This window comes from Jaculus jaculus, chromosome 12 (genome assembly GCF_020740685.1).
Source record: "Jaculus jaculus isolate mJacJac1 chromosome 12, mJacJac1.mat.Y.cur, whole genome shotgun sequence".
In the NCBI taxonomy this organism is placed as follows: Eukaryota; Metazoa; Chordata; class Mammalia; order Rodentia; family Dipodidae; genus Jaculus; species Jaculus jaculus.
Window position 1 is genome coordinate 32698064 of NC_059113.1, and position 21969 is coordinate 32720032.

Consider the following 21969-nt stretch of genomic DNA (forward strand, 5'->3'; position numbering starts at 1 on the left):
AAGATTCTTTACCAAATGATGGCCAGGGATCCGAAGTGCTTGCAGGAGGAGCCGCCGGTCCACTCCAGGGGTTGGTCTGGTTAGCAGAGGTCCCTGGTCCCCAGGGCTCAGTTTTCTGAGCAGGAGGACCGGAGCTGGGGAGGGCATCCATTAGATCCAACAGGGTAGTCTGCTGGGGATGGGAACCTAGCTATTAAGGCAAAGAGAAGGAAGTTTCACTTGGTTAAAGCCACATCAAATACCCATGCACTACCCATAAATATTGACTCTTAATATAGCACAGACCTTCTGGGAAGCCCCAAGAGCTATGGAAACGGAGCTGCCTTATCCTTTTCCCCAACTCCAGGGTTCTACTAATGTTCCTGCTTCCCAGGACAGCTAGCTCGCCACCATACCAAACTATTTACTATTTGCCACACACCCTAGGCTGCCAGCCAGAGCGCCTTCACTCTCTCCTGGGGGCTGTCCCACCCTCCCTGTTCCCTTGACTGCCACATCTGTCATGTGGTCCCTGTGGCACCAGAGCAGGGGAAGCCACTATCACTTGTGGCCTGTGGGCACTCTCTTGAGTGGATGACAGGGTGAGCCACCTACTTCCATCTCCATCAGAATCAGTTGTGACATTCAAGAAACCCTTGAGAGGGCTGGAGATGGCTTAGTGGTTAAGCGCTTGCCTGTGAAGCCTAAGGACCCCGGTTCGAGGCTTGATTTCCCAGGACCCACGTTAGCCAGATGCACAAGGGGCACATGCATCTGGAGTTCGTTTGCAGTGGTAGGAGGCCCTGGCGTGCCCTCTCTACCTATCTGCCTCTGTCTATCACTCTCAAATAAATAAATAAATATTTTTTAAAAAAAAAAAAAAGAAACCCTTGAGATGGGGCATGGGGGAGGAGGGCAGTGGACAGGGTCACCTGAGATCTCAGCCGCCCTCTCCTATGGCAGCTGTATGCAGTGATGCATGTGGATTCAGAGAGGCAGCGACAGTTTGCAGCAGGTGCAAGAGCAAGGAACAGGGCCTTCACCCATGCAGCTAGGGGATGAAGGGCGAGAATTCCCGGTGATGTGGCTGCCGTGGGGTCACCCATGTGTCTGTCAACAGTCCCTTGCCCATGCTCTGTAAGACCATTCGACCCACCGCTTCCCCAAGCTCAACTCTGGTGGATGCTGGATGCGAAACCTTACCTGGGGGCGGGGGGAAAGCAGATGTTTGCTCACAACTCCCCAGGGAAAGTTCAGGCAACAGGAGCAAAGCCATGTCCCGGTGACCTGTGTGTCACAGCAGGAAGCCTAGCAGAGGAGGACAACACTACCAGGGGTTTCCTCGTGCCAGGAAGGTGACCCAAAGCACTGCTGCGTAACTTACTGAATGGCCTCCGGAGACCAAGGAGCCAGGTGTAACTGCCACTCTTATTTATGAGGGACACCAAGTGTTTTTTGTTTTTTTTTTTTTCTTGGCTGAAATGTGTTTAATGGTGTTTTGCTGGTGTTACCACAGGTGTGGATAGTTGGGGCTGGGAGCCCACTAGGGACCCCACATACCCACTGCGGGCACACAACCACCCCAGACAGCCTCATATGTTCACTTTACCTTGAAGCAGACTCTTACCTCTTTCTTCTTTGGAACCTTGACAGTGTCTCTCCGGCTTTCCTCCAGCGCCATCTGCAATCTCAGGTCATCACCCCGCCTGAGGCGTTCTTCCTGGAGGGGGTAATGAGGGTACCATTAACCACAGCAAAGCGGGACACAGGCTAGTGCAAAGGAGAAATACAATGGTTTTCCACCCTAAGGTGCTAGAAGATCCTTTCTCAGGGCCTGACTGAGGTCTTACTGGTAAGGATGGGACGCAGACATCACTAAATTGGGGAGAAACATGTCTATTCTAAAAAAATTTTTCCCTCAAAATAAAAATGGCTTTCTACTTATAGAAGCAGTATGTCTTCTTATAAAACACAAATATGACAACACAACCAGGAAAGAATTAGGATGAAAATCACAAATTATTCCACGGTGCATCTATGGTGGATGTGCCCTGAGGATCACAGCAGTTCTATGATAAGCAGTTTTGTTGTTATTTATTTAAGGCACACTAGCAATGTGTAAAAGACAGAGCTGCCCTAGCTTTTAAGTGATTTAGCATAGCATTCTCTTTGTGTTTTACTTATAAAGACCAGCTAAAGCTGGGTGTGAGGGTACACGCCTTTAATCCGGGCATTGGGAGACAGAGGTCAAAGGATGTTGTGTATTTGAGGCCTGTCCAGGACTACAGAGTGAGTTCCAGATTAGTCTGAGCCATAGTGAGACCCTGCCTTAGAACTTGCCTGAAGAGGACCCGAGTACCATACCAGACCACTCACCAAAAAAGTTTATACTGGACCTAACCCACTCATGCGCTCTCATTCCCTGAAGCATTTCCCTCTGGCTTTCGTCCAGCCCCTGCCTCTGGACACACTGCCTGGCAGGGGCTACGCCCACCAAACCTGTATCCCTGTGCCTGTCCTGACTGCTACACTGCGTGATGGCTCTGCAAGAAGGCCACAGCACACAGCTCATTCAGTAGTCCCCAGAAGACGGCTGTGTCTGCATGAGCATTCCCAGCAGGCATTTGGGGCTAGAGACTCTCTGAACAGTGACCTTAACAAAAACTGTTCCTATATGTAAGTCTGCCTGAACTCCTTCCTCAGCCAGGGGTTATGGGGGATGAGAACCCACTTGTAGCCACACAAAATGAACTCAGCAAGAGTCTGAAAGACAGGTCTGTGTCACCCTGCCTGGGAACCCCACCCCAGGAACACCATGTGAAGACCCACCAGGGCACTGACCTGCTCGGCCACTTCTCTGCTCATGGCAAGCGCCAGCTGCAGCTGCAGCTCCTCTTCTCCACTGGTCTGTGGCCGGGCCTGCTCCAGCTCAGAGGACACCCGTGGGGAGGTGGCTGTTGGGGAAAGGCCAAGTCACCACAGACAGACAGGCTGACCCTCCCTCATAACAGTTCCAAGTTACACTGCATTGTAGTCCCATCTCAAACCCGCATGGCCCATAAGAGCCCAGTGAAAGGGCAGAAGACAGAGCCAGCCTACAAGTACTTCAGGGAGAAAGTCAAGGGACAGTCGAACATGGCAGCACACATACAAAAGCCACATGGTGCCAACCAAGACGACTTCTCTGGGTAAACAAGTGCCAGCTCGGAATCTTCACAGCAGACCTCTGCTTCAGAGAAAAAGACCAGCTCAAAGAAACCCCAGGGCACCAGGGGCCAGAGACTCTCATCAAGACACCAGCACGTGGCAGCTGTGCACCTGGCATCTCAGTGTTGAGGGTCTGGGAAAATGAAGCTCTCCCATTTCTGTGGAGACCCGACACTTTTTGTTTTGTTTTGTTTTGCTGTTGGGTTTGTTTTTGTTTTTTTCGAGGCAGGGTCTCACTCTAGCCCAGGCTGACCTGGAATTCACTATGGAGTTTCAGGGTGGCCTCTCAAGCTCATGGTGATCCTCCTACCTCCGCCTCCCAGAGTGCTGGGATTAAAGGCGTGCGCCACCACACCCGGTTCCTGACACCTTTCTAACAATGTGTGAACATGGTTTCTGCTTAAGTACTTGGCTAGTTTACACTGACAAGCAGCTCCTGGAAAGACAGTTTTTACTGAAGGATGGTATGAAGTCGTGACTGAGGTACCAAGCCCCAAAAGAGAATCTGCCAGACAGGGCCTCCAGTTGACAAATGCTGGGGAGTCAGGGAGTTGAAATGGCCGGCATTAGACACACAGTTGGGAAAGCATGAACCTGAGTGTCCCTCTAGTAACAATGAGGCCTGGCTTCCTGCACCGGGCCTCCTGGCGTTCGACACAGCTCAGCTCACCCTCTTCAACTGCATTGCTTGGTAACTATCTGCCTAGACTGGGTACTCTCCTCTACTTTGTTGTACCCAAACCAGGCTGGCAAAAGCTAACTCAGTAGATGGCTGCATGCATGAATGGATGGGTGAATTGACAAGTCAACTGTATGGCTGGGGGTGACTCCTTTGAACATTCTAAGGTATATTCATTTAATTAGTTTTCTCATGCATTCTAGCAAACCTCACTACCAGAAATGTGTTACCTCTGCAGCTCCAACTTAAACTTGCTTCCTAGATCTGCCCTGAGAGAAAGTACAAGGCCAGGAACACCTCCTGACAGCTGGGCCTGTCTATGAAACAAAAGTCTAAAGGCAGTGAGGGGCCACAAAGGCAAATAGGCCACAGATGGGCCAGGGGAGACAGCCCGGGGGGAGGGGGGAATGCTTCCAGCAGAAGGTGAGGGCAAGGTGCTGGAAAGACCGGAAACTCCTTTCTGCAAACAGAAGTGTAACTTTGTGTGAATGTTTTTGTTTTTTGAGTATTTTTTTATTTATTCTTTTGACAGAAAGAGGGAGGGAGGAAGAGAGAGAGAGAGAATGGGTGTGCCAGGGCCTCCAGCCACTGCAAACAAATTCCAGGCGCATGCACCTCCCTTTTGATTCCTGGCGAATCAAACCTGGGTCCTTTGGCTTTGCAGGCAAACACCTTAACCCCTAAGCCATTCCTCCAGCCTTTTGTTGTTGTTGTTGTTATTGTTGTTGTTTGTTTGTTGAGGCAGGGTCTCACTCTAGCTCAGGCTGACCTGGAATTCACTGTGTAATCTCAAACTGGCCTTGAACTCACAGCCATACTCCTACCTCTGCCTCCCCGAGTGCTGGGATTAAAGGCATGTGCAACCACACCCAACATTTTCTTTCCTTCTTTTTTTGTTTTTACTTTTTTGTTTTTCGAGGTAGGGTCTCACTCTAGTACAGGTTGATCAACATTTTCTTAATACACAAAACATCCAGCAATAAGACTTGACTTGGAATCATTTTGGGCCTAAAGCAGTGTATTATTAAAGATCAGTATCATATCCCCCCTCATAAAAAAGCCAGCAACTGGGTTGAAAAGATGGCTTCGTGGTTAAGGCAATTCCCTGCAAAGCCAAAGGACCCAAGTTCCTTCTATTCCCCAGTGTCCACAGAAGCCAGATGGACAAGGTGGCATGTGCGTCCGGAGTTTGTTTGTAGTGGCTAGAGGCCCTGGCACACCCATTCTCCCCCCACACACACACATACTCAAATAAATAAATAATTTTTTAAGCCAGCTATGCCGGGCGTGGTGGCACACACTTTTAATCCCAGCACTAGGAAGGCAGAGGTAGGAGGATCGCCGTGAGTTCAAGGCTACCCTGAGACCATAGTGAATTCCAGGTCAGCCTGGGCTAGAATGAGACCCTACCTGGAAAAACCAAAAAAAAAAAAAAAAAAAAAGAAAGAAAGAAAGAAAAGAAATAAAAAAATAAATATAACTTTTGGTTGATTTTGTTCCAAATCTCACTGGTACCAATCAGAACACTCCCTTCTCAGGTTTCTTAGGCTCATGAAATAAAGCTGCAGCCATTCAGACTTGAGGGAACACAGGGGCAGACATGGGGGGATGGCTCCCCTGTGCAAATCACTAATACCAGGGCCAGCTAATAAAGATCTGAGGTTTGGGTCACAAATCCCCTACTTAGGTCAGATAAAGCACTTCACACCCTCTGTTTACAACCACATGGAAATCCTGAGGGAAGAAGACCCTATATTATACCTTACCCCTATTCTAGTCCCCCCCCCCCCAAAAAAAAAAAAAAGAATGGCAGGAAAAGGAGCACTGCTCCTTAGCCATAGGACTACAAATCCATCAGGCCAGGGACAAACGCCTGGGGCTCTGAGGTCTGCTGGAGCAGAAAAGCCTCCCAGGTCCTCTGGGCTGTTGGGCTCGTCTGTGAGCATAAATTGGCTTTAAATGCAAATAGACATGCTCTGGTCTACCACCACTGAGGCAGCGAGAATGACACATCACCAGCACTGCGGAAATACCTTACCACATCAATGTGGAAATTCAAGACTAAGGGTATTCCCCTGCCCACTGCGGCTTTTATAAACGGATGTACAGTTCTCGGTTCCACAGGTGGCAGAATGCACAGCTACCACCCAGACTGTCTATCCACTGAACTGTGCACAGCAAGTCTTGGCTTAGAGGAAGGGTTCCAGCAGAGACACTCTGGCCTCAGTGATGGCATCGTGGCCCCACAAAGAACCTCTTGTGCCCAGGCACATGACAGGGAACACAGATGTCCTTGTGAGGCAGGCCTGAATGGACCCCTCTGACCACCTGAGCCGGCCCTGCTCAGAGCCGGGCCACAGCTCACAGGGACGCAAGGGAAAGCAAGTGCTGGAGAATAGCTTTGGAGTGCTGGCTTTTTCCTCTCCTGGCCGTCCTAGACTTAGCTTTAGTTTACCACTAAAGTAGCACCAAATTAACACCATGGGCCTTCCTCTGTCCCGTCTGTCCATCTGTCCATGTTCTTGGCCTACCTGGAAGAGTTCCACATTATCACTTGCTGAGCCACAGACAGGCTCTCCTCGGTCCCTTTCTGTCTGCTGCTAAACATTTCCCTCCAGTCAGTCCCACAGGAAGCCAGGGAACTCCTGCCAGCTTTCCTGTCTCCACTGTGCTCTCTGCCTTCTCTGGGGAATTCCTAACCAGGTAGGAGCACCTGTAGTGGGGGAGGGACCCCTTCCCCAGGCATGCTCCTAAAACTGAAGGCAAGAGCTTTTGAACCTTGAAGAGGCTTCAGCTGGCCAACCTGAGGTAATTCCGAGGGAAACATTCACGTTGAAAGACAGAAAATTGCTTATCAGCTACATTTTGCAATTTTCCTGGAAAGCTCTGAAGCAGCCAGTCACATGATGATGACTGAAAGGACAAACGCCATGCACAGCATAGAGGAATCGAGAGCCCTGACTCTTGTGTCTAGGGCCTTGTACAGTGATGGTGGGAACACAGGTATGTTGTCCTGAGAATGCAGGGTGGTCAGGCCTTAGGGGCCTAAGAAGACCGATGTGAGCTTATGTCCCGCTGCTACCCCACTAACCCCTGCATGTCAGCAAGGGAGACCAGGCAGCAGGAAGTGCACTGGCCAGGTGGATCCTGTCCCTGCCAGTGATCAGCAATGGGACCACAGTCAAATGGCCCAAGGTGGGAGGAACAGGAGGGCCCAGGACATATATGGCCCTCCCTAAGGATTCAGGCTTTCCACAGGTCAGAACCACACCTGGCCCAGCAGAAAAGTGCCCTGCAGGTCTCCGTCAGCCTGAGCTCCAGCCCACTTAACCTTAAACTCTCTTTCTACTTGGATGCGGCCTTTGGGGAAAGGAGGGGAAGACCTCCCCCCTCCCCCCACTGAGCCCAGGACCCGCTTCCTCCATTGGCTGACACAGTCCTCAGTCCAGCTATGTTCTTTCCTCATTACTGGACACAGAGCAGTGTTCATGGTGGTGGTGGGCTGCGCCACCCTCTGCCAACCCATCACCCCAGTGTGGGATGGCCACCCATCAGGTGCCAGCACACCATTCTGGACTAATGCTGACATTAGTGGAATCCAAGCTGCAGATGATTCTCTGTCACAGGAAGTTCAAGGTAAGGGTCAGGCTGAGCACGGCAAAAGGCAGAAATGGATAGATATAGGCCAGACACACGGGCTGGGCAGACAGAGGGCCCTGAGCACATCAGGATGAGGAAAAGGGAGTGCTGCACAGGGACAGAAGAACCAGGCAAAACGTGTCCTGAGTACCGTGCTCTGTCTGGACAGCCCAGATAGCAGGGACTTTCAGACAAGCACATTCTAAATCTGGCCTGAGTAGGGTGATGTTGGCACTTCCTGATTTGGTGAGGTGCGACAGTGACTGTGACTCCAGGAAGCAAAGCATCCTCAGGTTTCTGGGATGAGGACCCAGTGATGATAACCAAGACTTGTTTTTAACACTTCAATGTAAAAGGTAGTGGCATCTCCCCAGAGGAAGCAGCTGTCCACGCTTTCTGGTGATTGTCCCAGAAGTCTCACTGGTGGAAGCACAGGCAAGCTTCTCTCTCTGACATTTACTCACAGGGAAGAGGTCAGGCAGAGGCAGGCAAAGAACTCAAAGCCAAATCCTAGGATGTCAACCTCACACTCGTTCCCAGCACCCTGACTGAAGCTTTAGCCCCTCAGCTGGTGACACGCGTAGACCACGTCAGTTGAGCCCCTGTGAAAGGCTTGTGTTCTAGGAGAACCCAGAAACAGAAAAACAAGGAGGAAGAAGTGGCAGGGCAGAGACAAGGGTCTTGCTGATAGAAGGGGACACAGGGCAGACCTGGGAGCCAGCAGAAGGGATCTATTCGAGACCACTCCTGGGCACGTGGGGGAAGGGCTGTGGCCTGAGACTATCAGAGGGACTTTGGGAAGGCCTGAACCAGGCTGGTGGTCTTCAAGGAGGTGCTAAGTAATAAGATACTGGGTACATTTAAACTGAGAGTCTATAATACCTAGAAGGTCCCAGAACCACGTAGAAAGAGACCATAGGAGGAGCCCAGGCCCTGCCAGGCCTGGCTCAAGCTTCACAGTGGAGCAGGCGACTCCATGTAGTGCTGCAACGCAACACACACTCAGCACTTTTCTGTTGTCTTGAGACAGGAGCCTCGTTCTATAACTCAAGATGGCCTCGAACTCACAGCAATCATTCTGTCTCAGCCTCCCAAGTGCCAAGATTAGAGGCATGCACCCCAACACTTGGCCAGATTCATCATTTGCTGCATTTTCTTTTGATTGTGGGTGGTAGGCAGAGCTGCCTCCTACAAACTATATTTAAGCAACTCCCAGTATCTCAGAATTTGACTTTATTAGTAAATGGCTTCATTGCGAATGTAGTTAGAATGAGTCAAACTGAAGCAGAGTGGGTGCTTTAGCTTGTATGACATGTCTCCTTGTGAGAGAAGTGACACAGGACAGTGGAAACGAGGCCAGAGTGACACAGGTGCAGCCAAGGAGGACCAAAGCAGCCTTGCCTGCAGGTTTTGGAGGGGGCATGGCCCAGGTGGTATCTTTTTCTTGGACTTCCAGAACCAGGAAGCAATCCATTTCTGCTGCCTCAGTAGGTACCCTAGAAAGCTCCAGGAGAGCCAAAATAAAACAAAGGCACAATGTCCCCACATTTATTTAATATAGTACTGGAAGTCTTAGCTATAGCAATAAGGCAAGACACACACATAAGAGGGATACAAATTAGAAAGGAAGAGATCAAATTATCTATTTGCAGATTATGTGATTCTATACATAAAGGATCCTGTAGATTCTACCAGCAAACTGTTGAGCTGATAAACACTTTTAGCAACATAGCAGGATACAAAATAAACACACAGAAATCAGTAGCTTTTCTATATACTAACAACAAAGGGCCATGCTGAGAATGAAATCAGGGAATCACTCCCATTCACAACTGCTTCCTTGGAATAAACCTAACCAAGGAAGTGAAGGATCTCTACAATGAAAACTTTAAAACACTCAAGCGAGCAATTGCAGAAGACACTAGGAAATGGAAGGACATCCCATTTTTTTGGATTGGAACAATCAATATTGTGAAGCTATCAACCTTACTAAAAGCAATCTATACATTTAATGCAATCCCCATCAAAATTCCCAATGGCATTCTTCATGGAAATAGAAAACAACAATCCTAAAATTCTTTTGTAAGCACACAAAAAACCTCGACTATCCAAAACAATTTTGAGCAACAAAGTTAAGACTGGTGGTATCACCATACCTGATTTCAACCTATACTACAGAGCTATAGCAACAAAAGCAGCATGATACTGGCACAGAAACAGACATGTAGATCAATGGAACAGAACAGAGGACCCAGATGTAAGTCCAGGAAGCTATAGCCACCTGATATTCGATAAAAATGCCAAAGACACTCACTGAAGAAAAGACAGCCTCTTTAACAAATAAATGGTGCTGGGAAAACTGGGTATCTATATGTAGAAGGATAAAAATAGATCCTTATCTCTCTCCATGTACAAGAATCAAGTCCAAATGGATCAAAGACCTTAATATCAGACCTGAAACTGCTAGAGGAAAAAGTAGGGGGAACCCTTCAACATACTGGCATAGGCAATGACTTTCTGAATATAACACCCTAGTTGCTCAGGAAATAAAACCACTAATCAACCACTGGGACCTCATGAAATTATAAAGCTTCTGTACAGCAAAGATGGCTGTGAACAAAGCATAGAGACAACCTACAGAATGGGGGAAAATCTTTGCCAGATGCACATCTGACAGGGGCGTAATATCCAGAATATACGAAGAACTCAAAAACCTGAACAATAAGAAACCAAGCAACCCAATTTTAAAAATGGGCTGTGGAACTAAATACAGATGGCATATAAACATTTTAAAAAAATTCTGGGACTGGAGGGACGGCTTAGAGATTAAGGTGTTTGCCTGTAAAGCCAAAGGACACAGGTTCGATTCCCCAACACCCATGTTAGCCAGATGCACAAGGGGCACATGCATCTGGATATTCGCAGTGGCTGGAGGCCCTGAAGCACCCATTTTCTCCCACCCCCCCTCCTTCCTCTGTCAAATAAATAAAAATAAAATATTTTTTTAAGTGCTACATCCTTAGCCATCAGGGAAATGCAAATTATAACTACTTTTTTGTGTCGGGCATGGTGGCATGTGGCTTTAATCCCAGCACTCGGGAAGCAGAGGTAGGAGAATCACCATAAGTTCAAAGCCACCCTGAAACTACATACTGAATTCCAGGTCAGCCTGGGCTAGAGTGAAACCCTACCTCAAAAAACCAAAAAAAAAAAAAAAAAAAAAACCTACTTTTTGAGATTCCATCTCACTCCTGTCAGGACTATTATCATAAAAAAAAGTAACAATAAATGCTGGCGAGGATGAGGAAAAAGAGTAACCATTTTACACTGTTGGTGGGAATGTAAACTGGCACAGGCATTGTGGAAATCAGTGTGGAGGTGCCTGAGACAGTTAAAAATAGACCCAGCTATGCTATTCCTAGATATATAACCTAAGGGCTCGTCTCACTACCTTAGAGTCACTTGCACATCCATGTTTATTGCCGCTCTATTCACAAGAGTTAGGAAATGGAACCAGCCTAGATTTCCCTCAACTAATGAATGATAATAAAGAGGTAGTAAAGAAAAATGAAATTTGCAGGGAAATGGATCTGGAAAGGATACTAATAAAGTAACTCAGGCCCAGAAAGTCAAACATTACATGTTCACTCTCATATGTGGATCCTAGCTACAAATGTTTAGACTGGTGAGTTGGAGTAAAAATCGGTAACAGAGGCCAGTAAGCTAGAAAGGGGCTATAAGGGAGGGAGAAGAGGGTACTTAAGGGGATGACACTGTATATATGTAAGCAGATGAACAGATTACTGGGGGTGGAATGGCCCAAGTGAGGTCAGGGAAAGAGATCCAGTAAGGGAAAATTGGGGAAGGGTTAATCAAAATTTAAGATGCTATAAAGCTTTCTGGAATTGTTTTTTTTTTGGGGGGGGGTGGGCAATGGTGCACCCAGAAGCCATAGATTGCTTCTAGAAAAATTTCAGTGTCAGGGATGGGATACTTGATACTTTCCAGTGAGTTGTTGGCCAGGGAGGTCCCTAGTGCTCCCAAAACATTACAGGCCATTGCCAAGGCTCTTGGTTTCCCACCAGGAATAGATGGAAGACCCTAGTGCTGAAGACTCCACATGCTCTGGCTACAAGTTCACTGAGAAATTAAGCTAGAACTGAGCTGAAAACCTCCTCCTTGTAGACCAGCTGACTGAAAGTTAAAAAAAGCTATGCTGCATGTAGCTCTGGGAGAAAGAGAAGTCATCAATGGAGTGGCCTTAAGTGTGGCCAGCCAGGCCAAAGGAGCCAACAGGTATGGGGGAGACCCAATGCTCTCTAATTGGACGAGAGGCCCACTCCACATGAGGGAATGCATGCCTGGTACTGAAAACCTAGTCAAAAGCCTATGACTAGAGAACTCATGAGCTCTCGCAGTCTAACGCCTGCTGGGGTCTGCCTAAATACATATACTATGCTCACCTAACTGCCCTCTAAGCACTTTACTTAATGCTCATACCCATATATTAATGCTACTCTCACTTTTGGTTAGAGAAGCTTCTCTTTTCAGATGGCGGTGACCACTGGGATCAAAAGTCACCATAGGGCTGAGAAGAAGTGACAGTGGAATGTTCAACACTGCAACATCTCTATCACATTTTCCAAGGCTCAGGGTTTATTGCAGAAGAGGTGGTGGAAAGAATGCAAAAGCTAGCTGGGCGTCGTGGCGCACGCCTTTAATCCCAGCACTCAGGAGGCAGAGGTAGAAGGATTACCATGAGTTCAAAGCCACACTGAGAGTACATGGTGAATTCCAGGTCAGTCTGAACTAGAATGAAACCCTACCTCAAAAAAACCAATAAATAAATAAATGTATACATACGAAATATACTGTCAGTAATAATATTAATTTAAAATAATATGTAAGAGAGAGATATAAAATTGAGAGGGAGAGGATATATCATGGAGAGTGGATTTGTGAAGAGGGAAGTAGGTGAGGGGAGCTAATTATCATTGTTTATTGTATATAATTATGGAAGTTATCAATTTAAAAAAGTTTTTTTAAAAAAGGCTGAAGAAGTGTGGGGGGGGAGAGAATTAACATGGGATTTTTTTTTTTATAATCATGGGAAATGCTAATAAAATTTTTTTTTAAAAAAAAAAAAGGCTGAAGAGATGGCCCAGTGTTTTAAAGGCACTTACTTTCAAAACCTGAAGTCACATGTTCAGTTCCTTAGCACCCACGTAAATCCAAAATGGCATATGTATCTAGAGTTTATTTTCAGTAGTAAAAAACCCTGGCATGTCAGTTTTCTCTCTCTCCTCCATCCCTTCTCTACTTGCAAATAAATATAAACATTTTTTAGTAACCAAAAAAGCCGGGGGTATGGAGGGAAGGTATGGACCACGCCTTGGAGGACTACTGTGAGTTTCAGGTCAGCCTAGCTAGAAGGAGAACTTACCTTGAACAACACCCCCCCCCCAAAAAAATAGGTCTAAGTAGATGGCTGTGATTAAAGGTACCTGTTTAAATACTTGCTGCAGCAATAGGCCCTAGCATAATTCTAGCTGCCTGTCTCTCATTTGATCTCAAATAAATTTTAAAAAGTATTTTGGGGAAAAAAATTGAAAGAAATAAAAACTTTTTTCTGGAGCTGTGCATAGTGGTGCATACCTCTGATCCAAGCACTTGAGGATCACTAGGAGTTCAAGGCCAGCCTGGAGCTACAGAATGAGTTCCAGCTCAGCCTGGCTACAGTGAGACCCTGCCTCAAAAAAGACTTACTGGCTTTGTAACAACAGGGCCACTTCTCAAATGCCTAATTAAGTGCTCTTTTCATACAGTCTGACCAGCAGGGCCAGGGCCCTGGCATCTCTAATTTACTCGAGGTTCCCTTGCTACTTGTCCATGCCCACTGCCCATGGAGACTCTCCCCCCTGCCCCTTCCCCCAAACACACACACACACACACACACACACACACACACGCGCGCGCGCGCGCGAACAAGAAGCCTTCAGACGCTCCAGAATCCCTTCTGCTGGGCTTAAGAATGACCTCGTACTATGGCGGAAACCCAATGGTCATATCACCTCCGTTCCCAAAGGAACCTAGAATCCCCTTGCACTCCTGCTGGACCAGAGCGTGGAGACACGGCTGCAGGAGAGCAGACCTCGGCTGCAGGGGGCAGCTATAGGATGGAGCTTTCACAGAACACCGTGTGGTAACCTGGTGGCTGTTCTCCTGTTCTCGCGCCCTACCCTCCTGTCTGCAGAGGCAGAGTACCTGGCCTCGCTGTGCCTCCATCTGGACCTGGGACCCTTGTCCAGAAACCAAGCAATTGCTCAATTTGAAGTTCAAAGTCAAAGCTGTACCTATCACTAAGTGACTGTCCATGATAGGCTCGGTTTTATCCTCTCACCCCTATTTTCCTTTTGTTCCACTTTCTCTTGGTATCTAGTTAATCCTGTAACACTGCATGTACTTTGTAAGCCAACTCAAATCCTCTGTGAAGTGAGCAGGGCAAAGACATGAAATGGCCATAATCTCCAGTAATCACCGGGAGAGACCCTGCCAGGGTAAGTAAGGGCAGCCTGTACACACAGTGCTGGAAGCTGGAGGATCCCCGATATTCTGCTGTGGCGTCCCTGGAGCCACACCCCACCCGAGAGGAGGACTATCCGGTCATGCTAAAAAGAGGGAAGCAAAGCCCTGTACCCCTACTCTGGTTCCTGAACCACAAGCTAGTGAATCTTCTTCCTCTGACTGGGATGTGCTTATTTGTTCGTCTAAGAATAGGAACCTGGCAGTCCAACTCTCACCACAAAGGCTCAAGGCACCAGGCACGGCAGCAGTAACTGTGGTTACAGACAGCACCAGACCAAGTGGCTGTCCCTCCAACCAGGCAGCGATCAGGCCACAGCAAGACAGGCAGGGAAAGGAAGAGGACCAGGCAGACCTGGAGAGCCCCAGCCCGTGCGCCTAAGAAGAAACCGAGTAGGGTGTGGAGGTGGCCCGACCTGCACCAAAGGTGGCACAGGGGTCAGGTGGCTCCAGCAGTTTACCAGCAAGGCCAAAGCCTGGCTGGGGGAAAAAGTGCCACAGTCTGGTCTGGCTGCGCTGAGTTCTGCAAAACATGAGGTGACAAGTGACCCCAGGGAAGCAGATAAACAGGCTGCTCATACTAAGTCTCAGACCAAGCTAGCTGTCACCTCTGAGATTTGGGCCTCTGAGCCTGAAAGGCTCCTCTGGACCACACAGCTTTGGCCAACTCGACATTGGGCCAGGCCAAAGGGTACATGGCTAGAAGCACTATCCAAGCCTCTGTTATCCCTAACTTGCTGTGCTCAGAGCCACCAATCCATCATCCCTCCCTCCCTCCCAGGCCTCAGAGCTGTCCCTCCCTCCTCTCCACCTGGACAGGGATCCAGCCTCCAAATCCTCATGACTCTCGTCGTGAACAACCTAAGGCCTAGTTGCTTCTCAGACTCCTGCCACCTACCAGGCTCTGGGCCTCAGCATCTCTCCCCCATCACAACGGCTGCTGACGGGCATCCTACTCTGGTCCTGACCCAACCTTCCCCAAGTCCCTCTACGTCTAAAGCCTGGCCCTGCTCTCCACCTCTGCGAGTTGAAAAGCCTTTTCATGCAGACCCAGGAGGCCCCTTGCCAGGCCACAGAGCAAAGCACAGTGAGAGAGAAAACATTTAGTAGACCTTTACAGCCACTTGACATGGCTACCACGGCAAACACTGACACCAAAGCACCTGTCTGGGAAGGACAGGACTTTAAGGACCACTCCCGATCAGAAGCTGAGGAGGTCCCTGCAGACTAATCTACTATGCTCCACCCAGACTCCGCCTGGCTTTCTCCCTCTCAGCCAGCCCCAGCCTGCACAGTGGCCTTCCTAGTTCTCAAATGCGCTTCCGGCCAGCTCCAACCTGGGCCTCGGCACTGCTGCCCTCTCCCGGGAACACCCTGCCAGGAAGCAGCTCCTCCTGCACCACGTGTGCGTTCCATACTGCAAACCACCTTCCCTCTTTCCCACAAGCATTCCCAAGGCTGTTTTGGTGTTGCTGTTTTCCAGCTGTGTAATTGACTTATGATTGATTTCCTTTCCATTACCAAATGTGCCACCAGGGCAGGCATCTGCCCTGCGTGCTTAGCACATGCCAGCAGTGGATGAGGGAACATGAGGGCAGGGACTGGCTACAAAGGCAGAGCTCAAGAGCCCACCGCAAGGGCAACAAAGTTGTAGGAGGGTGGCCAAGGTACGCTGTGGGCAAGGCACAGGGGCACTACTGCAAGGAGCCTGCCACCTACGGGGCTGTGTGAACTCCAGGACCCAAAAGCCTCACTTGCAAAGATAGAGTGGATGAGAATGGGGAGTTTGAGAGCAAGGAAAGCACCCAGAGACTAGCACAGGACAAAGGTCACGGATAAGGGATAAGGCGAAGGGTAAAATTTGAAAGATTTCCCAGATCAAGTCCACAGATACTTGAGCCAGAGAAGAAGAGGATGAAAGGGGAGAGCGGGCTTCTGAAAGAAAGCTATTCTCAAATGTCAACATGTCACTGCTGATCAAGACAAGTGTCAAAGGCCCAAGGCACCTTCCTGCTGTGGTGCTGTCCTATAAATGAGGCTTCTGGGAGGTGGCCTCTCCTGCCCCTGAGGGGTCTGGGATCCAAGTGCACCACTCACAAACACCTGAGCCATGGCCCAGGGCGCAGGAAGCAGAATGCTGGGTCCTGGGACAGGCCCTGAGTATGTGTCAAGAGAAATGAGCTTGCATGTCTTTGGGAAACTCTTCCAAACAAGCCCTAACCTAGACATTACTGACTACAAAGCTGTTCTTCCTGACATTTTTGAACATGAGTTAAGAAAAAGCCCCAATCCCATATAAACTGTTAGAAGACAGGGAGGTGGAGGAAAAGATCCCAGAGCAAAATAGTGGTCACCCAAATATGCAAGTCAAACAGGCTGGAATATCAATGAGATGTGAGTGAACAGGAACTGTCTCCAGGGCGCTGGGCACCTTATCAGTGAAGCTGCCCTAAGGCTTGCTGTCAGTGAGAGGAGAAGAGAAAGCTTTCAAGCAGGGACCCTATGTGCGCCCACAGGGAGATTACACCGAGAGCATTTTCTTGTAGGCAACAGTAAAAATCTCTTTCCAGTTTAACCTGCAACAGTGTACACTCTGACCGGGATATATTATTCATTAGGCAAAAGAGAAGCCCCATTTTTAGTTACCAACTGAATTCAGTCTCTTCAAACACTGTGACCTAGAATTGACAGTACAGCTAACTCTCTGTTCAGCATGGCAATTGGGGATTTCAGGAATGACAGGAGTTAATTGGGAAGCAAAACAATTTCACTGGAAGCTCAGCAAAGCGTCCATTCTTGCAATAGGGATGAAGGCTTCCAGTGACCATCACTGGGGGTCTGCTGTTGGCCCAGCTTTTTAAGGCTGAAAGCACACGTTTTCATGTCCACAAGTCAAGTGCTTGGGTCCACCCCCACCAGTGTGGCCTGGCAAGCAGCAGAGGCCCCTCCAGTTTGTCGGGACAAGGTACGTGGGAAGGCCGGGGACCATCACCCACGCTTATCTTACAAACAGCACGGCTACTAGCAGGTTGGGAGGTGATCACAGGCAGGGCCATGAGCTCCTGGGGAGAGAGGCAGAAAGGAGTCCCAGGCGCTAGAGGCAAGATGGTCGGCCCAGCAGGAGACAGGAAGAGAGTTGGCTGTACTGACACGACCAGCCCCACCCCAGCAAGCTGCCCAGCATTTCTAAGAAGGAGAAAAGCAAACCGCTGTCCCACCTCGGGCTGCGCGGTCACAAGTGAGGCAAGGCGGGGCCCAGTCACCATTTGGGCGGGAGGCCAGCCCCAGGTGCGGCAGGCAGGGGTGGCGCTGGCTCAGTGGCTGCAGCTCCTCGCTTTGACCCAGCATGGCCCCTGTGCGGTGCTGGGGGCACAGCGAGGCCTCAGGTGCTGTCGGCAGGGACACACACACACACACACAAAGAGAGACACACCATTAGAGGATGTGCAGCTGCACGGACGGGGCGCGGGCCAAGGCAGCGGTCCCCTGTATTTGGAAGCCATGAAGAGCCTGCTGACCGCATTCTGACCCTAGATATTCAGCTTAGGATCAAGGTCAAGGAAACCAGATGAGTTCGGAGCTGGGACAGGGTATGGCGAGGCTGAAGGCCCCAGGTTTAGTGCTGAGGAGGGCCTGTTCAAACAACCAAGGCTCGTGCGCTCCCAGGCTGGCTCCATGCTCCAGAGCCTGCGGCTTCTTGAAAATAATGACCATGAGAGGTGGGAAGGAAAGAGCATGCACTCCACCAACCACGCAGGCAACGGAGGAAGCCAGGGAGTGAGTACTGGTACTAACACAATCCAGAGGGCCTTCGTGGGGAATGGCAGGAGGGTCCTGGAGAAAGAGGACAATTCTCCTCTTGAAGGGCCATCTTCTTTTTTTTTTTTTTTTTTTTTTTTGTGCAGCTTTTAAGCCCCAGGGAGACTTCTAGAAACTTGAGATTACGTTGTTGACAAGTAGTCTCACCAAGGTCACAGCCATTGCTTAAAGAAATCAATTCAAACTAAGAAAATGACAATAACTAGAAACAGGGCAAGAAAAACAACCTGCTCCAAGCTTGATAATAACTTTGAATTCCTAAAGGCAGGAATTGAATAGAATATGAAAATTTCCCATTTGATACATTTTTCCAAAATGCTGGTCTGGTGGCAAATCCACTGACTAAGAAAAGTTGAAGATTGGTAGGGTTCTGTCAAACTATCATTTCTTTTCAAAGTCGTCTGCTTGTGTTAGCCGGGAATGGCGGCACATACCTTTAACAGCAAGAGAGGCTAAGGCTGGAGGATGGCAAGTTTACAGCCACCCTGGCTACAGTGAGACCCTCCTGCAACAAATACATAAATAGTAAGTAAACAAATTAAAAATAAATCAGGAACAAACAAGTATTCTGTTACTAAGTATGGGGTATGGAAACCTGCTTTTTTTTTTTTTTTCCTTCTTTTTTTGGATTTTTGAGGCAGGGTCTTGCTCTAGCCCAGGCTGACCTGGAATTCATTATGTAGTCTCAGGCTGACCTCGAACTTGATACAACTTCTACATTGCAAAGGCCACCAAAGCTCCCTTTCTCCAAGTATGGGGTCATCACTGGGTGCCCAGCGTGCTGAAGTTGGAGGAGGAAGGAGCGCTGTGTCTGAGATCAATCCAGGGAACAGCCAGGAGGCCAACTGGCCCAGAGACCAGCTTCTGTCAGGCCTGGACACCATTTCTGCTCCCTGAAACCGCTGATGAATGTAAGGCAAAGAGCCAAGATTATTGAGCATACAAAATCAGAACACAGATGAGTCCTACACAGTGCAGCCAACCACAAACCCAACCGAATCCTGGATGCTCCCTTTGCATGTGTGGGAAGGAGGCCCTGCAGATGCTAACCACCTGAACAGCACTGCCTTTCTCCTGAAAGAAAAACCCAACCTCCATGCTCTGGAGTGCTGAGGTACAGTAAACACTGAGCAATCCCAAGGGCCTGCAGTAGACAACAGAAAGACACTGAACGCAAGATTACGAACCATGACAGTCTGGGCTGGGAGATGGCTCAGCAGGTAAGAGAGCTAGCATGAGGGCCTGAGTTTGATTCTAAACATCCAGGTTAAAAAAAATAAATAAATAAATAAACCAACGCTGGATACAGCCAAACACATCTGCAAGCCCGGCCCTATGAGGGGGCAGAGACAAGAGAATTACTGGGTCTTGCTGGCCAGCCAGCCTGATAAAAAGAAAAACCAGCAGCTTGGGGTTCAGTGAACAGCTCTATCTCAAGGCAACAATGTGGAAGAAAAGAGGAGAATGCCATGTTTTCCTCCAGTCTTCCACTTGCTCCCCCCGGCCAACAAACACACGCACGCACACACCACACAGCCAGATGTTCAAAAGCAAGCTTCATTTCCTCCTGGCTACCAGATACACGGTTCACTATAGTGTGGGCAACAGGACAACTCCTTTGCTGGCACACATTCTTGAACAAGAAAATTGGTGAGGTTGACCTTGGAGTCCACCTGTCCCCAAGAACCCAAGAAACACAGGGGCATCCCTGCTCAGATCCCAGAGGGAGACACACCAAGCAGCCAAGGGAACAAAAGCCTCTCTGTGACCAACTCAATCCAGTCCGACCAAACTGTCACCTGGGCTGCCAAAGGCTGAGAACTGGGGACACAGCCAAGCCTGGTGGCAGCTGTTACTTCCTCGGCCCTAGTACCTGCCACCCAGCGCTGCCACCTGTGCACAAAGTGCCACTCCAGCAAGGAAGAGGTGCTTTGGTTACTCACAGCCATGATAGGAGGCCGGGGAGCCCCCGGCCTTGCCATACTCCTGCTCTGAGTAGCTGGTGGAGAGGTTGGGCTGGCTGGAGCCACGACCAAAAGTGATCTGGTTGCTGCCCATGCCAGTAGCCACCTGGGCCATGCGCTCTTTGGTTTTGAGAGCCTGGGCCCTTTCAGCCTTCAGCCGCTCTTCGTCCTTGAGGAGGGCCACCAGCTGCCTGGACTTCTCGCGCACATTGATGCCCTGGTCTTTGCCATCGCGGTCAATGTACTGGAAGTCCTTCAGGGTCTGGATGGCGAAGATATTCTCACGGCACTGCTGGGCCACCCGCTCGGAGCCTGTCTTGATAAGGTAGTCAAGCAGCGTCAGCGCCTTGTACACGTGCCGCCAGTTCTTGCCGTGGTCATTAAGCCGCTTCCACACCATGCTCATGATCTCCGAGAAGGCCACCACATTGTAGGTCAGGTCAGCAATCTCGGTCATCAGAGAGCTGGACGGGCCCCATGGGTCATTGGAGGTGGCTTCCCGGACTTTGATTTCAGCCTCTGAGTAATTGTTCACAATGTTCTTCATCTGCCGCCTAATAGATGAAGTTGTCATTTTTATTTTGTTACAAAGGTGAAGCTCTTCTGAGAGAAATGTTTCTGTCCTCCTAAGTCTGCACCGTAGCAAGGTTCAGTCTGCATAAACCAGATGAAGCAAGAGCCCTGAACAGTCATTTCCTCCTCCAGAGCCTCAGATCCCAGAAGCTGGAAGCCATGACCTGCAGAAAGAGGACAGAACAGGCAGACTCCTTTAACAGCAGCAGCTGTGAGGGAACAAGAGCTCAGACACCTCCCGAAAGGGCAGGTGCTGGCTGTGTCTGTTGGCTATGTGTGAGGACACACCCTAGCATCCATGGATATAAGACAATCCATCCTGCTTTCAAGACTAAGGGGGGGAAAAAAAACCTAGTCGGGCATGATAACGCACGCCTTTAATCCAAGCACTCCAGAGGCAGAGGTAGGAGGATCACCGTGAGTTCGAGGCCAGCCTGAGACTACATTGTGAGTTCTAGGTCATCATGAGCCAGATGAAGACCCTACCTTGAGAAAAAAAGTTAAAGGCTGGAGAGACAGCTTAGAGGTTAAGGCACTTGCCTGTGAAGCCTAAGGACCGAGATTCAACTCCCCAGAACTCACACAATACACAATATGACACATGTGTCTGGAGTTTGTTTGCAGTGGCTAGAGGCCCTGGCATGCCCAATCACATTCATTCTCTCTAATAAATAATAAATACATGGCCAGGTGTGGTGGTGCACGCCTTTAATCCCAGCACTCGGGAGGCAGAGGTAGGTGGATCTCCATGAGTTAAAGCCACCCTGAGACTACACAGTTAATTCCAGGTCAGCCTGGACCAGAGAGAGACCCTACCTTGAAAAACCAAAAGAAAAAAAATAATAAATTAAATATATGAGAAAAGGGCTGGAGGGATAGCTTAGCAGTTAAGGCATTTGCCTACAAAACCAAAAGACCCAGATCAATTCCCTAGGACCCCTGTTAGCCAGATGTATGGGGGAACGGCGACGGGGAAGGGAGGCTGGGGACAGGGACGCACACGTCTTGAGTTCATTTGCAGTGGCTGGAGGCCCTGGTGTACCCATTCTCTCTCTCTCTCTCCCTCCCCCCCCCGCCTCTGCCAATTACATAAATAAATAAAAATAAAATTTTATATATATATGAAAAAAGAACTTTAAAAAAAACTAAGATAGGATCAGAAACAACACACCAAGAAATCAAGCATGAACAAGAATGATGGAATCAAAAGACAGGCATGGTGGTAGGGGGATCGCCATGAGTTCAAGTCCACCCTGAGACTACATAGTTAATTCCAGGTCATCCTGAGCCAGAGCCAAACCCTACCTTGAACCCTCCCCCCCCCAAAAAAAGAATGATGGAATCAAATTAGAAGGATCAGAGCCCTGTGCTAGAGTTGTGGCACTTGCTCTAGCTCTCTGCCTCTCGTGTGGAGGAAGAAAAGAGATGGGTGTGTTTGGGGCTGTGACTATCTCTGGGCGTCTACTTCTCTGGGACATTAGGCTTGTCCTAGACATATAACTGACTTATGATGACTGTTCTGCCTTC

The 21969-nt window shown here is 49.0% G+C and overlaps 1 protein-coding gene across 2 annotated transcripts in view; it reads right to left on the reverse strand.

Moving 5' to 3' along the window:
* Positions 1–21969, reverse strand: part of Epn2 (epsin 2) — a 90899-nt gene that overhangs the window by 24280 nt on the left and 44650 nt on the right. Inside the window, exons 2-6 of one of the 2 annotated variants that reach the window (XM_045131641.1) lie at positions 19849–20606; positions 17305–17475; positions 2821–2933; positions 1607–1699; positions 13–190 (exon numbers count right to left, since the gene is read on the reverse strand). In XM_045131641.1, the coding sequence (XP_044987576.1) occupies positions 13–190; positions 1607–1699; positions 2821–2933; positions 17305–17475; positions 19849–20443 (1150 nt within the window). In that variant the 5' untranslated portion in view covers positions 20444–20606. The remainder of the gene's footprint in view (positions 1–12; positions 191–1606; positions 1700–2820; positions 2934–17304; positions 17476–19848; positions 20607–21969) is intronic. The other variant, XM_045131642.1, reaches the window with a different exon arrangement.